At 37.4% G+C, this 16,887-nt stretch overlaps 2 protein-coding genes across 4 annotated transcripts; one reads left to right on the top strand and one right to left on the bottom strand.

The window, feature by feature from the left end:
• The first annotated feature begins 219 nt into the window (after positions 1–219).
• LOC113051755 (histone H3-like) lies at positions 220–14,228 on the top strand. The gene is made up of 2 exons (XM_026215804.1): positions 220–707; positions 14,218–14,228. Exon 1 carries the CDS (start codon positions 285–287, stop codon positions 693–695), a length of 411 nt encoding a protein of 136 aa, XP_026071589.1. The 5' UTR covers positions 220–284; the 3' UTR covers positions 696–707; positions 14,218–14,228.
• Positions 7,175–16,256, bottom strand: LOC113051752 (NACHT, LRR and PYD domains-containing protein 1b allele 2-like). 3 transcript variants are annotated; one of them, XM_026215799.1, is made up of 15 exons: positions 16,006–16,256; positions 15,856–15,930; positions 15,439–15,532; positions 15,151–15,341; positions 14,975–15,022; positions 14,055–14,204; positions 11,043–11,065; positions 10,621–10,685; positions 9,216–9,427; positions 8,841–9,094; positions 8,611–8,730; positions 8,393–8,519; positions 8,266–8,292; positions 7,629–7,682; positions 7,175–7,521 (listed from the first exon to the last, which is right to left on the bottom strand). In XM_026215799.1, exons 2-15 carry the CDS (start codon positions 15,869–15,871, stop codon positions 7,271–7,273), a joined length of 1,632 nt encoding a protein of 543 aa, XP_026071584.1. In that variant the 5' UTR covers positions 15,872–15,930; positions 16,006–16,256; the 3' UTR covers positions 7,175–7,270. The 3 variants fall into 3 exon arrangements, with proteins under 3 accessions (XP_026071584.1, XP_026071585.1, XP_026071586.1); XM_026215800.1 differs by having other exon boundaries at positions 15,856–15,912; XM_026215801.1 differs by having other exon boundaries at positions 7,362–7,538.
• Between the last annotated feature and the right edge of the window lie 631 nt (positions 16,257–16,887).

Raw genomic sequence — 16,887 nt, 5'->3', positions numbered from 1 at the left:
ATTATATAAAACGATGTTAGTATGAAACTTGTGTAGTGTGTTTGTTTGATGCATAAAGTGCTAAATACAACAAAGCATTTTGAGCGGGAAACTAACAGCCGCGTTTGAAGACAGGAGGTGTGCAGTCATTGGCTAGCAGTCATGGTCAGATGTCACACATCAGCCAATCACAGGTCTCTGCACTTTTATGACGCCAGAAGCTGTGGCTGTACACGGCTTTAAAACCAAGCGCGTAACATAGAGCGGCATTTCTACTTACTCAGAAAGAGAAGTACATCTCAGCAATGGCAAGAACCAAGCAGACCGCTCGTAAATCCACCGGTGGTAAAGCCCCGAGGAAGCAGCTCGCTACTAAAGCCGCCCGGAAGAGCGCCCCAGCCACCGGCGGCGTCAAGAAGCCCCACCGTTACAGGCCCGGGACCGTGGCTCTCCGAGAGATCCGCCGCTATCAGAAGTCCACCGAGCTGCTGATCCGCAAACTGCCTTTCCAGCGTCTGGTGCGAGAGATCGCTCAGGATTTCAAGACGGACCTGCGCTTCCAGAGCTCCGCTGTCATGGCCCTGCAGGAGTCCAGCGAGGCTTATCTGGTCGGTCTGTTCGAGGACACTAACCTGTGCGCCATCCACGCCAAGAGAGTCACCATCATGCCCAAAGACATCCAGCTGGCCCGCCGCATCCGCGGAGAGCGCGCTTAAACCCGCCGCTGCGTCAGCCGCGTCCAACCCCAAAGGCTCTTTTAAGAGCCACCTACATCACTCTGAATGAGACCGTTTCCATTGGAACATACCGTAGTACAATACATAGGAAATAACACTAACAGTGCTTTCACATTTGGAAGGCGTTTTGTCTGGGTCTAAGTTGTATGCGTTACACGGTGTGTAAGTGTTAACCACTCACTGTGTTGCGTAGTTAAATAGTTTGTCTAAGTAAATAAAACTAGTACGTGTCTGTACAATAAGTGGTATGCATTTATGCGTGTACAGCCAAGTGTAAGTGCATAAATATAAAGTTAATTTATTATAAGCCGTAACCTTTAAACTGCCTCATGTCCCTTGTAATATTTAACGTATAAGTAGATATGATTTCGTTATAATAGTTTATTTACGGGGGAATTCAGAAGCACTGATTCATTGTTTGATATGATATCTGTAGCTTTCTGTTTATTTGTGTTTCCTGCGTCTTTAGACAACCATGCTGAAATGAAAGCCAGGATATTTAAATTATGTATTATTATTATTATTATTATTATTATTATTAAAATTAGTTTATTTATTTATTATTAATTGTATTATTTATTTATCTGTACAAAGATAAAATAAGTCCAGAAGTTACAAAGGTCCTATAAGAAGTCCTTAAAAAGTCCTATAAGTAAATAAGTACAGAAAAAAAGACAAAATACACTATAACAAGGCAGCATTAAAATGGTCTATTATACATATTTAATAACATGTTTACACTTCTCAAAAAAGTTGGGACAAGGCCATGTTTTCCACTGTGTGGCATCCCCTCTTCTTTTTATAACAGTCTGCAAACGTCTGGGGACTGAGGAAACAAGTGTCTCAAGTTTAGGAATAGGAATGTTGTCCCATTCTTGTCTAATACAGGCTTCTAGTTGCTCAACTGTCTTAGGTCTTCTTTGTCTCATCTTCTTCTTTATGATGCGCCAAATGTTTTCTCTGGGTGAAAGATCTGGACTGCAGGCTGGTCATTTCAGTATCCAGATCCTTCTCCTACACAGCCATGATGTTGTAATTGATGCAGTGTGTGGTCTGGCATTGTCATGCTGGAAAATGCAAGGTGTTCCCTGAAAGAGACGACGCTGGATGGGAGCATATGTTGTTCTAGAATAGGATATACCTTCCAGCATTGATGGTGCCTTTCCAGATGTGTAAGCTGCCCATGCCACACACACTCATGCAACCCCATACCATCAGAGATGCAGGCTCCTGAACTGAGCAACGATAACAACTTGGGTTGTCCTTGTCCTCTTTGGTTTGGATGACACAGCATTCCAGTTTTCCAAAAATAACTTCAAATTTTGATCCAGAACAGTTTTCCAATTTGCCACAGTACATTTTAAATGAGCCTTGGCCCCCGAGAAAATGGCTGCGTTTTTGGATCAAGTTTAGATATGGCTTCTTTTTTGACCTATAGATTTTTAGCCGGCAAAGGCGAATAGCACTGTGGATTGTGTTCACAACAATGTGTTCATGTTGTGATTTCAATTACAGTAGCATTCCTGTATGTGATGCAGTGCCGTCTAAGGGCCTGAAGATCATGGGCATCCAACCCTATCTCACGGCGGATTCGTACTAATTCGTACAAATTAACCAAGTGGCTAAATCGTTACGATATCGTACGAGCTGGGTCGTATGAATTCGTACGATTTGTTCATTGCATTTAATAAAAGCCCATCAAGACGAATTTGTACTAATTCACAATTTTTAATGTATTGGTTAAATCGTACTATATCGTACGATTTGTTTTTCACGTTAAATTAGCGTGTCCCAGTCTCACGGCAGTTCGTGATTTGGTCACGTAATTTAATCTATTGATTCGTAGAAGGGATATGTTTATTTTGTTATTTTCGTGATTGCAGCACGTATTTTTTTTTTTTTTTTTTCTGTTATCATTTGCACAGCATTTGTTGTTTCTTACACTGTTGTACGGTCCAAATACCCACACTTGCCATCTTTTGCACATTTCCTATATTTGGCCCAAGTGAGCATGAAGATCACAAGTGTGTGTCGATCTTAACATGACAAAGTTCATTTCAACTTTGCATTTTAAAATAAACTTCTAAATGTCTTTTCAATAGTCCCTTTTAAAGATGACATTTTAATTTGTGGTGCTTCTAATTAAGTGATAAAAAGAAGTTACAAATGATGTACAAAATTAATATACTTTTCGGTGCACCAAGAAAACGTGCAACACTTTGTTTTACTACCAAATTATTCTCAATATCTAATTATTATTATTAATATTTCACATACATTGGAAAGGTTTGCGTGACCTCTTGTGAGATCTCTGCAAAAAGTCTCACGATTAATTCCAAAACATGATGCATGATGGGATACACTAAGCGTTGTATAGCGCTCCGGAGCAATATTGGAGAGGTTTACTGTTTGTGTAGGACGCTGCGCTTTGGCATTATTAAGACCGGGGAAATAAGCCCCATCAGTACATGTTCCCACTATACGTGATCTCCACGAGTAGAAATGCTAGTTTAATGTGTCACGTGCAACCTGCGGCTCTTGTAAACTGATAGCAAGTATCGCGATGTGTGCTGAATGAGACTTCTCGTACGTGATTTCATAGTGATAAACATCTCATGTCAGTAACGCTAGAGGCGCTTGACCGTGCTTCAGTGTTTGACGCTTTTGGGAGTATGGATGGATGCACAGCGCGTGATGCGCGTGGTGGGAGTGGCTGCGCTGTATATTAATTATTTATTATTATTATTTAGGTCTTTTTCGGTTATTATTTCGAAGCTGGGTTGCTCTGCTGTTTATTGATATTTTTAAAACTATAACGCTACATCTATCAACATGTATTTAGATGTTATCATTGTATTCATTCATGTCTTTATTTTAATTATATTATTTCGGTCTTTTACAGGTGAAATATTACAGTAAGCCAGAAATCGGGCCGAGCGGGGCTCATTCTAAGCCCATTAGCCACAGTCCAACGCAGAATCACAGAATCTGACAGCGATAAGCGGCTCATCAACGACAGTATAGGCTATTGCAGTTTTAATCAGCCTTTACAATAACCTTAATAAAAACGTTTAACTTTAGAGTCTAAAGTAAAAAAATAAAAATAAAAAAAATAAAGATCTGTAGGCCTTAAAAAGTCTGAATATGTGTTTTTGTCACCAGCAATACAGTATGTTGTTCAGTATTGTTACAGTAAATTAAGCTCCGATTTTTAAAAAAAGGTTAAAATTAATAAATTAACGTTAATTAATCAGAAAGTATCATGCTGTTGCACGAAAGATGCATCCAATTGAAATGCATTAGTTAAAAAAAAAAAAATGTGCTGCAATCACGAAAATAAGTAAATAAACGTGTCCCTGCCACGAATCAATAGATTAAATTACGTGACCAAATCACGAACTGCCGTGAGACTGGGAAACGCTAATTGAACATGAAAAACAAATCGTACGATATAGTACGATTTAACCAATACATTAAATAGTGCAAATTAGTACAAATTCGTCTTGATGGGCTTTTAATAAATGCAATGAACAAATCGTACGAATTCATATGACCCAGCTCGTACAATATCGTACGATTTAGCCACTTGGTTAATTCGTACGAATAAATACGAATCCGCCGTGAGATAGGGTTGGGCATCCAGTATGGTTTTCTATGAGAAACTCCTTTCTGATATTGGTCCACTATTTTTCGCCGCAGCATTGGGGGAGTTGGTGATCCTCTGCCCATCTTGACTTCTGAGAGACACTGCCACTCTGAGAGGCTCTTTTTATAACCAATAATTTTGCCAATTGACCTAATAAGTTGCAAATTGGTCCTCCAGCTGATCCTTATATGTATATTTAACTTGTCCGGCTTCTTATTGCTACAGGTCTCAACTTTTTTTGGAAATTGGAGAGTGTAGATCTCATGAAATCCAAAATGAGCCAATATTTGGCATGACATTTAAAAATGTCTCATTTTCAACATTTGATATTTTATATATATTTTATTGTGAATATAATATACGTTTATGAGATTTGTAAATTATTCCATTCTTCATATTTTTATTATTATTAATTTTTTTTTAATGGCATAAGCACATTACGGAAACCACAACCAGATATATATTATTCAAATACGTCATGTTATTCAAACATACTGATAGAAAAATAAATACAAAATGTATAGCTTAAATGCATTGTAAGTCGCTTTGGGTAAAAGTGTTTGCTAAAGGCACAAATGTAAATGAAGATATTTTGGTATAGTGGCTAATCCTCGAACTATCTGACTTCCTAATCCATCCAAAATCTCTCCAAAGTTAAAGTCTTTTTGTTTATGTATTCATATAGGTTTTATTCTAAAAAAAAAAATATATATATATATATATATATATATATATATATATATATATATATATATATATATATATATATATATATATATATATATATATATATATATATATATACAGTATTGTTCAAAATAATAGCAGTACAATGTGACTAACCAGAATAATCAAGGTTTTTAGTATATTTTTTATTGCTACGTGGCAAACAAGTTACCAGTAGGTTCAGTAGATTGTCAGAAAACAAACAAGACCCAGCATTCATGATATGCACGCTCTTAAGGCTGTGCAATTGGGCAATTAGTTGAAAGGGGTGTGTTCAAAAAAATAATAAAAAGTGTCTACCTTTGACTGTACAAACTCAAAACTATTTTGTACAAACATTTTTTTTTTTTTCTGGGATTTAGCAATCCTGTGAATCACTAAACTAATATTTAGTTGTATGACCACAGTTTTTTAAAACTGCTTGACATCTGTGTGGCATGGAGTCAACCAACTTGTGGCACCTCTCAGCTGTTATTCCACTCCATGATTCTTTAACAACATTCCACAATTCATTCACATTTCTTGGTTTTGCTTCAGAAACAGCATTTTTGATATCACCCCACAAGTTCTCAATTGGATTAAGGTCTGGAGATTGGGCTGGCCACTCCATAACATTAATTTTGTTGGTTTGGAACCAAGACTTTGCCCGTTTACTAGTGTGTTTTGGGTCATTGTCTTGTTGAAACAACCATTTCAAGGGCATGTCCTCTTCAGCATAGGGCAACATGACCTCTTCAAGTATTTTAACATATGCAAACTGATCCATGATCCCTGGTATGCGATAAATAGGCCCAACACCATAGTAGGAGAAACATGCCCATATCATGATGCTTGCACCTCCATGCTTCACTGTCTTCACTGTGTACTGTGGCTTGAATTCAGAGTTTGGGGGTCGTCTCACAAACTGCCTGTGGCCCTTGGACCCAAAAAGAACAATTTTACTCTCATCAGTCCACAAAATTTTCCTCCATTTCTCTTTAGGCCAGTTGATGTGTTCTTTGGCAAATTGTAACCTCTTCTGCACATGCCTTTTTTTTAACAGAGGGACTTTGCGGGGGATTCTTGAAAATAGATTAGCTTCACACAGACGTCTTCTAACTGTCACAGTACTTACAGGTAACTCCAGACTGTCTTTGATCATCCTGGAGGTGATCATTGGCTGAGCCTTTGCCATTCTGGTTATTCTTCTATCCATTTTGATGGTTGTCTTCCGTTTTCTTCCACGTCTCTCTGGTTTTGCTCTCCATTTTAAGGCATTGGAGATCATTTTAGCTGAACAGCCTATCATTTTTTGCACCTCTTTATAGGTTTTCCCCTCTCTAATCAACTTTTTAATCAAAGTACGCTGTTCTTCTGAACAATGTCTTGAACGACCCATTTTCCTCAGCTTTCAAATGCATGTTCAACAAGTGTTGGCTTCATCCTTAAATAGGGGCCACCTGATTCACACCTGTTTCTTCACAAAATTGATGACCTCAGTGATTGAATGCCACACTGCTATTTTTTTGAACACACCCCTTTCAAATAATTCAACTAATTGCCCAATTGCACAGCCTTAAGAGCGTGCATATCATGAATGCTGGGTCTCATTTGTTTTCTGAGAATCTACTGAACCTACTGGTAACTTGTTTGCCACGTAGCAATAAAAAAATATACGAAAAACCTTGATTATTCTGATTAGTCACATTGTACTGCTATTATTTTGAACAATACTGTATATATATTCAGTGTAAAAAATCAATTAATCAGAAAACAACTCATCAGAACTGTATATCCCATTAAGTTTGCAATAAATTAAATGAATGTGTTATGCCTTCATTTGATAACCAGAAATAATTAAATACACAACACAGAAGAAAAATCATGAAGCTATACTTTAAGAAAAAAAAAAGAAAAATAATAAATTAAGTTGTTTTATGCATTCAAATAATCAGACATGCAAAAACATAATTCGGTAACAATAAAAATGTTTATTTTATTAAATTGATGTTGAAATGTATATATTTCACGGTTTTAATCAATTTGACTTTTTGATTAATAAACTTTAATTTAACTATTAAAAAAGGAATCAAAAATAAATAAATAAATGAATCCAGGAAAAATGAAAATGGAATTCGGAAAAAAAAAAATATTTCATAAGGCCCTGCATCTTGAATTGATTGTACTGACAGATAAGGAGCATCTACTCACAATGCTGCAACTCTTCAACAAGGAAGCGCTCATTTTTTAAAAGACTTTGGTAAAGTTTCTCTTTCAGTTTAGTTGTTGTGAGGAAGCCCAGAAGGTTTCTCATTGCATCTTGCGGTGTTCCTGATTTTAAGATGATTTGGTATTTTTCATCACCAATCAGATCTTTCATGTCGTCTGCAATGGGCTCCACCAGAGATACCTTTTTGATCAACTCTGCCCTGTGTTTCTCCACAAACTCAGCACCTGAATAGATGAACAAACTGTTGCCTTCATGAAAAGCCACTGAACTTTATACTTAATGAAGAATCTGCATAGAAACAACTTTATACATTTTCATAAATTATATTTACCTTTACAGTTTTTGCAGCGTTCCCTTTTCTGTGCGGTTTCTGCTGGCCGACGACCTGCGTAAAGATTAAAAAAAGTGTTCAATTAAATTCATTGTCCAGGCTTTCAGAATTACGCAAGAAAGTACCATACTTCCAGCGAGCTTGTGATAAACGTATTCGGCCAATCAGACGCTGACATTATTTGGTCCAGTTATGCTATAGCTTCCTGGTCACAGTGTCACATGCTACACAAAGTGCCATTGGACTGATTTTATACATGAAACAAGATGCAATCAGTCAGAGGGGATTCTTGTTCCCTCTCAGGAAAAAATGTTTTCTCACATAAGTATTGTCAAATTTAATGATATTTATATTAGTGGCTAAATGCACAATAATATTAATACATTTACAGAATATTACAGGACATTTACTGGCCACTGAATTAAATGTTCATTGTCACATACTCTATGAGGAGGTCGTCTAACTGCAGTCAACTGAAATGAGGCCAAAAATACTTCAATTATTTAAACTATATTATATATTAATCTAACTACAGATTGTTTTTTTTTTTTTTTTTTTGTATATAGCATGTATATGTGTATTTATATTTATAGCATGTGAAGATCTGTATGAATAATGAAATTGAACTGCCACTTACAGACTGGACTGTTTATGCTGAATTCATCTGAAAGAACACAGAAAAATAAATAAATAAATAAATATAAAAGTTAAAATACAAATATCTGATCTGCAGAGGGTTTTGCATGTTATTATGAGTTGTTTACCTGATTCTATATTAACTTCCCATATTTTTTTGTTTTCTTTGTCTTCTATATAGAGTTCAATCGGTTTCTTTCCATCTTGAATGTATAGATCAAAGAAGTTGGCCTTGCAGGGTGTCAGTTTTAAATCCTGGCAAAAAAATGCAAATTTAAACATTTTAGAAAGTGGCAGCATGTAAGTCATTATTTTAACTAAACACACACACACACACACAAAGTACCTGAGGGTTGATTTTGGAGTCACAAGATGTCTTCAGTGTGTAAAATTTGTCTATTTTAAGGGCTTCATTTGGTGTTGGTTTTACAATCTCTGTATTCTTTTTCTCTTTCTCCTTCACATCCTAACAGTGATAGACATGATTATCTGTCAAACATGTCCTTATGGAGGTAGTGTTGCAAAATGATAAATCTACTCATGTTGTCCATATGAATGAATTAGATTAGATTTTACCTTCTTAAGTTTTTCATCATTTAAAATCAGGTACACGTGAAGGTTGAGGGGAGATGTTCTGTTGCGATAAATCAAAGTTACACAGTGAAATTTCATGGTGAGGTACTGATACAAATGTGCAATAATTCCCAAGAGTGAGAATGTGGGATTGAGGAGCTTGGCATGGGATCTGGTTAGTTCACATCTCTGTAATGAAGCTTCGCTGCCGTTTACATGAAGAGCTTTCACTGCATCATCTGAGGAAGATCCAGAATCTGTGCACAGCAAAGCTGGTTTAAGTCTTCAAGAACAAGACCTCAAAGTTTTGGCTTGAAATGTTCACACAAATGTTGAAATGATTGGATCTGGAGTGAGATATGCCTTACACAAACATACCTACACAGATGAAGTGAGGTAGATGAATTTCCTCCAGAGAGCCAGAGGTTACAGTGATGTCCATCAAAGGTCCACATGGCTTGTAGTTCTTCATGATATCTTCATGCAATGATTCCCAGTCAACAAAGCGATACTCCAAACTGACATCGGTGTCAGATCGCCAGCGGAGGCCAGTCTCTGAACATTCATACTGCCCTGCAGAGGTGCGGACACTGAAAAACACAAATATAGCACTGATAAAGATGCTCTCAGGAGATGTTATATTATTATATATATATACACTCACCTAAAGGATTATTAGGAACACCATACTAATACTGTGTTTGACCCCCTTTGCCTCCAGAACGGCCTTAATTCTACGTGGCATTGATTCAACAAGGTGCTGAAAGCATTCTTTAGAGATGTTGGCCCGTATTGATAGGATCGCATCAACATCCAGGGCACGAAGCTCCCGTTCCACCACATCCCAAAGATGCTCTCTTGGGTTGAGATCTGGTGACTGTGGGGGCCACTTTAGTACAGTGAACTCATTGTCATGTTCAAGAAACCAATTTGAAATGATTCGAGCTTTGTGACATGGTGCATTATCCTGCTGGAAGTAGCCAGCAGAGGATGGGTACATGGTGGTCATAAAGGGATGGACGTGGTCAGAAACAATGCTCAGGAAGGCCGTGGCATTTAAACGATGCCCAATTGGCACTAAGGGGCCTAAAGTGTGCCAAGAAAACACCCCCCACACCATTACACCCCCACCAGCAGCAGCAGTCTGCACAGTGGTAACAAGGCATGATGGATCCATGTTCTCATTCTGTTCACGCCAAATTCTGACTCTACCATCTGAATTTCTTAAAAGAAATCGAGACAGATTTCATCAGACCAGGCAAAATTTTTCCAGTCTTCAACTGTCCAATTTAGATGAGCTAGTTCAAATTGTACGAGTGTTTATTTCAGTCAAAGTTACTCTTCTATCAGCTTGAATCAGTCGGCCCATTCTCCTCTGACCTCTAGCATCAACAAGGCATTTTCACCCACAGGACTGCTGCATACTGGATGTTTTTCCCTTTCACATCATTCTTTGTAAACCCTAGAAATGGTTGTGCGTGAAAATCCCAGTAACTGAGCAGATTGTGAAATATTCAGACCGACCCGTCTGGCACCAACAACCATGCCACGCTCAAAATTGCTTAAATCACATTTCTTTCCCATTCTGACATTCAGTTTGTAGTTCAGGAGATTGTCTTGACCAGGACCACGCCCCTAAATGCATTGAAGCAACTGCCATGTGATTGGTTGATTAGATAATTGCATTAATTTGAAATTGAACAGGTGTTTCTAATAATCCTTCAGGTGAGTGTATATGCAATGTTACAAGTATGTATTATTTCTTAAAGATTTATATCTCTACCTGTACTTGATACTTGCTTCAGCTGTGACCTCTGAAGGTGTTTTAACTTCCCATTCAGAATCATCCTGAGAGGGGCAGAAATTAACTCAATTAAGAAAAACGAATAAACTGAATTAATGAATTAAAAGTCTCTGAAGTACAGAAAATACTTAATTTCAATATAATTTTGAAACTGTGTTTTTTTTTTTTTTTTGCCAAAAAATAAATAAATAAATAAATACAAAAATACAAATATTCATATTTTTCTAGAATTCTGATCTCTTTAACAACTTATATTGAGCAACGTTTAGCAAGGAGGAAGAAATTAATTGTATCCATGATACATAATACTAATAATGAAGAAAACAAGCTACAGTAAATAGACAATAGACAGGGAAACATGGATTGTGACAGGTTTAATAAAGCAGATTCCCTTTACTCACCTCTAATGCACATGACTCACAACCTGATTAAAGATTAACAAACAAAACCAGTCAGCAAATAATACAAATCAGTCTCATCAATTTATTATGAAGGTATTAATAATAATAATAATAATAATAATAATAATAATAATAATAATAATAATATAATTTATTCATTATCTGTAAAAAGAGACACATTTTTAAATGATATATTTGATTTAACGTAGTTGACATTCTTGATTTTTAATTGTTGTATTTTTATCCTCTCAAAATTATATATAGCACAATCTTGTTATGAGTTTACCTAATTAAAGAGATGTGCATTTTGCAGTTTAGGAAACTGTCTCAGGTTACGTATTTAACCATAGTTCCCTGAGTAGGGAACGAGACACTGCGTCCTCTTAGGGGTCGCTTTGGGGAACAGTATACCCTCGCCATGCTGAGAGGAGTGCAGGCCAGAATCGTGGCAAACACTAAGAACCAAGTCTACCATTTCCATGGGAGTTGCCCCTGGGACGTTTAGACGGCTGTCTGTGACATTATCTCTTACAGCCAAAGGCCTAAGCTGCATAGCCAGTTTATTTGTTAGGGCCTCGGCCCGGGGTAGAGCTGAAGGCTTGGAATCAGGAAGGATTCCTTTAAAGGGATACGGCTAAGAAACCAGTATTTATACAAGGTCTTGCCTGTCACACAGGGGCTACCGCTAGCTCATATTGCTAGCATATGAGACTGTTATGTGAGAAATTTGTTATGTGGAGAGCTGGTGGTTACAGGAGAATTAGGAAAGGGAGGATAAGAGCAGAAATTAAAAATATCTTAAGGGAATGAGTAGCTACTGTACCTAGGCATCGCTCCGATTCGGACAGGAACGTTTCCTCTACTGAATCACAGCCCTCATGTCCTGCTTATCTCTTCGTGACCCACGAGTCCTCTTGCCCCTGTCCACAGTGGATGTTTCCCCCACAGAGAGATAGCTAGCCAGTGTCTCTTCTACAGGGGGCATCTTCTCATAGCCATTTTCGCGCATGCCCTCGATGTTAGCATAACTCGTATGCTGAAACCGATGGATGCGAGAAGAAAATGGCCTCTTCCATTCGACTTCTGCATGTAAATCAGGCAAGAATGGAAGGCTCACCTGGACTGCAGAGCTATGGTCAGATAAATAATGCTCATCAAGGCGACCTTGCTCGTTATTTTGCTAAGTCTAACTTTGTTGTGGCACGATCCATAACCTCTAACAGCTCCACATGCGCAGGGCAGGAGGATTGAGAAGGCTCAGCCTCAGCTTCTTCTCCATCCTCAGACATCTCCTGCTCTTCCTGGGTAGAACCCAGCTGAGCACTAACCTCAGTATCAGAAAGGGTTAATGACAACACATCTTCCTCCTGAAGTTCACACTCGTCTGCCGCCGAAAAGCATGAAAGGGAAAGTCCCTCTCTAAACTCTTCAACGAGGTCCACCTGTGATCCCCACGAGCTCATTCTCCTCCGTGCCTCAACAGCAGCTGGTCCTGAGCCGCGGGAGACAGATGGAGGTCCCTCTTTCCTCAAAAAGAAAGACAAATGAGAGCGGAGCTTTTTCATAGGAAAACGCTCACAATGCACGCAGATCGCCCCTCAACGACATTGTGCGCGTGCTCTTCGCCCAAACAAGAGCCGCAAAGACTGTGTGTGTCATCAGGTGTCAAATAACACCGACACGGATGCACGCACTGTTTAAACGCCTTGCTAGTGGATGCCATGATTAACAAAGAAAGATTGTTCTTACCGTGGTCGTTTTTCAATAAAAAAAAGACAATGAAGATGAAGAAGATAAATGACTTGCTCTCCGGTCGCTTATTTATAGTCGCACCGGTAGTGATGTCAGAGGCTGTCGCCGGCCAACGCGTTGCTGTTTTTTCAAAGTATGCTTCAGACACGGGTCACAACGCGGTGTTCCCCAAAGCGACCCCTAAGAGGACGCAGTTCGAAGTTCCCTCGAAAGGGAACTATAGTTTTCAAGTAGCATCGCCGTATTTCCATTTTTTTTTCTTTAATTTATTATTATTATTACTATTATTATTATTATTATTATTTAGATAAGTTCTGGGGCCTGTACCATGAAGCTGGATTAGGTGGCTAGCCAGCTATGTTTCAGCTTAGTTTCTGCCAACCCTGGGTTTTAGGTACTATGAAAGTAGCTCGGCTTTAATCTGTGTTTATTGCCATCTTATCTTACGCTGCACGGGGAAGGTTATGTTCTGGATTCAAGATCTCAGACTGAAGTTGAACCAATCAGATGTGAGAGAAGTGACACATGTCTGACACAAAGTCACTCCAGTTTATCTTGCTTCAAATTAAAGGTCACTTATGCTTAAACAAATAAATAAAATAGAAGTCTGGCTTTAATGATAATAACTGAGTCATTTTATGATTTATATAATTATAGTGATTCATATTATTATTTATCTCTTACACACAAGCAATTTTAGTTTAAAAGTTATTATAAATTATTTTAAATAAATAATGCATACAGATCATGTAATATAAATAAGCTGTAGTATCAAAAGATTGCACTATTTAAAACATTACAAATCTGAATTTACATGTTCAAGTCTCTATCACTATATATTTTCAAATGTATAAACTAAGTTAACGAGTTCCACTTGTGACTACACTGATGGAGCAAGATCATTTATTTTATTAGTCCTCCTTAATTTTTCATGTGACATTTAAATTTGTAATATTCTTCAATCTCTCAACCTTTAGCAAAACCTTTAATCTTTAGTTTTCAATCTCGCTGAGTAAATCAAACTTTCTTTGTGTTGCAAGGCTCGTGATTGGCTGTTGGCCAGTGATGTCACACATTCATGTGCACGCGCTCCACAAACTCAGGATCAAAGCCTGAATTGACAAAGAAAGTCGATGAACAGCATCGTGGTACCAACAAAGTCAGATTGGAGAGGCTTGGTTTTGTCAACTCAAAACTAATCCTGTAACTCTGAATTTGTTCAGCTACCATCATGGTACAGGCCCCTGGCCAAAAACCTACCTTTTGTATCAATTCCCATTTTGTTATAAGCAGTTCTTAATTTATAAGACGTCTCCTCCTGGAACAGTTCCTGGATTGCGGGAAATGGTTTTTGTTTTGTTTTGAGATCTTTCATAAATCTCATCATTTTATGATTATGCTTTACTGCACCTGGAAGAAGAAGAAAACAAGATCAAATTAAAAATCAAATGCATCTGGATCAGGGGTGTCAACTTATTTTATGTCGAAGGAAAATTACCATAAAATGTCTCCTTGTTTGACCCTTAAATTACCTTTTGCTAAACATTAACGTGTTCACAATTACATTAATATTAATATTAACAATACAGTAACTCAAATGATTTGTTGAAAAACACAGATTTATTTGATAACAAAACACGTGTAGAAGTACAGATGATCAACTCAGGGTTTGTTAAAATAATTTCTGTTGGTGAAACAACAAGACAACAATTGTGTTGATATGAAAACAGCACTCTTGCCTGTGTGATATTGCTATCATATATGTGTCATTGGTTATTCAAACTGGTGTACACCACAGTGTTGGGCACTAAAGTAAGTAGTTACTTATATAAGTACATTTTTGTTACTGATATGTTGGTATCAATATGGACTGTTTATGTACAAAGATGTGCCTTTAGAAAAGATACAGCCCCAGTGACAGCTTTCGAGTGCAGTTTATCTGGAGGAGGACGCCAGTCTTACGCCTTTACCTGGTCTGCTTCAAAACTACAGCAATATTACATTCTTACTTTAAAACAGCAGAACTAGGAACCAGCGAGTCAAGTAAATGAGCAACTTCAAATTTCCGTATTTGGCCTCGACCCGAATGTTTGACACTCCTAAACTTGCTCAATAATGTAATGTTTTTAGGGTTTTCAGGGTTGATTATTTTCACCAAACATCAAAGCTGCTTAACTTACCAGATGAAATCATTTTCTTTTGAGTGTCACCCAGAACTCTGTGCATACCTAAAACACCAAGATGTTATAAAATCACTTTCACAGTTGCTGCCATTTAAGCCATTGTTCATTAAACATGGTGCTTGTGTGCCATTTTCTGAATTAATTTAGATTAGTATTGAAATCGGGAGACTTACTGCTGACACGGCATGGCTGGACAACATCAGAATCAATTTCTAGTTCTCCGATTGTTTTCTTTATCATTTCTGTTCCTGATTCTATAATACCGAGTATAGATGAGACATCAAACGACCGATCTTCAGTTTCCACGAGAAGCTCTCTGAGTTCTTTTGCTGCAGCCTTTATTCTCTTTTTCTGGTCTTTGTTTCTTGATTTAAGCAAAAGAAAGATCAAAACCTTCACAGAGATGGAGGGTTGGCAAATAACAGTGAAATTCAGACACAACAGAAATTATTGGCTGTTACCTTTTTGGCTGTACGTCGTAAAGACGACACAGCTTCTCTATTTGTTCTGTATATCCATTAAGAAGTTGCTCCAATTCTTTACAGCTTTTGAGAGCTGCACAAAAATATAAGCAGAAAAACATGTAAAAGACTTCATTCCAATCAAAACAATTTTAAAGGGGACAGTAAACAATAAGACAGTGATGTTTTATTATTATTAGTTTTATTTGAATTTTACTGTGGTCCACATACAATTTCATTCCAGTAAAAAAAAAAGCAAGGCTTAGCTACTCAGCGGTCAACAAACCTCACTGTGTTTTTTGTGAATGTGAGGTTGTGTGCTGATCTGTCATTTAAAGGACTGCAGATCATCTACTAAAAGAGTAAACACAGGGATATTTCCTGTTCAGATTCATGCTGATGTTATTGTACACTCACTTGCAGGTTTTGCCATCTTTTCATCAGGATTCGGCCGGGTTTGTCAAATACTTCAGACTGGTGTGAGACACAAAGCTGTCAACAATATTACAAATCCAGATACAAAACAATGCTTCAATGTAAAATACAAAACATTCATGAATAACTTACTTTACTGGCTCAGACTTTGCTCGATCCTCAAGTGTCTCCGTCAGTGGAAACTAGATTTTACAAACTGAAAGTCAAATAAAAACTCAACCAGTCAAACCTGTTCAAGGTACACAGCTGACTTTAAAGGGTCAAAGGTCCATGCAAATTCTCCAAGGCCTTCTCTTTTATTTCTGTCCACATGAGGGCAGTATGAAACCAGAAGCTGTGAAAGCCTGAGCTCAAACACAGAGCTTTTTTCACACACACAGCAAAAAACTGAAGAAATGTCCTGCATAGGCCACGTTCACCAAAACCTGCAGAATAGCATTTAATAATATCTAATCCCTGCTGCATAATGATTTATTGAATTATAGGCTGAGAGTAAAGAGTGCAACCTTGGTAGATTGCAATTTATTATTATTATTATTTTCAAGCCCAAAGAAATATAGTATTATCGTAAAAAAGTGTTACATCTTATATCATCACGTCATTTCATTGTGAACTTCATGTGAGAGCGAGGCAAAGAACAGACTCACACAGATCTGTAGGTTAGCAAATATATTTTAATATAGAATATAATATTTATATATTTATTGAAGCACAATGACAAAACGGCATCATTTCAGTTCAGTCTAATTTACTCCAAGAGAGAAGCCACATATATTTAACGAACATAACTTCATACTGAGTGTCCATCACATTGTTGCTGAAACAAGAAAGAAAGAAAGAAAGAAAGAAAGCAAAAATAATTACTGAAGAAATGCTAACAGTAATCTGCCCAAAGAGGTTTAACATTTAATGAGACTCAAACATCAGTCCAATCAACGAGAACATCAGCCAAAAATGTCTTATGAAGCGACTTAGAGAAAAAAAAGAGCATCACATCAATAAATAAATATGCAC

This window comes from Carassius auratus, chromosome 32 (assembly GCF_003368295.1).
Source record: "Carassius auratus strain Wakin chromosome 32, ASM336829v1, whole genome shotgun sequence".
In the NCBI taxonomy this organism is placed as follows: Eukaryota; Metazoa; Chordata; class Actinopteri; order Cypriniformes; family Cyprinidae; genus Carassius; species Carassius auratus.
The sequence above is the reverse complement of the archived record's forward strand: the minus strand, read 5'-3'. Positions and strand labels throughout refer to the sequence as shown.

Coding starts and splice junctions, on each gene's coding strand:
- LOC113051755 (XM_026215804.1), top strand. CDS start 285: ATGGCAAGAACCAAGCAGACCGCTCGTAAATCCACCGGTGGTAAAGCC.
- LOC113051752 (XM_026215799.1), bottom strand. Junction 9,095..9,215: donor ACCTCACTTCATCTGTGTAG/GTATGTTTGTGT, acceptor TGCTGTGCACAG/ATTCTGGATCTTCCTCAGAT. Junction 8,731..8,840: donor ATGATGAAAAACTTAAGAAG/GTAAAATCTAAT, acceptor TATCACTGTTAG/GATGTGAAGGAGAAAGAGAA.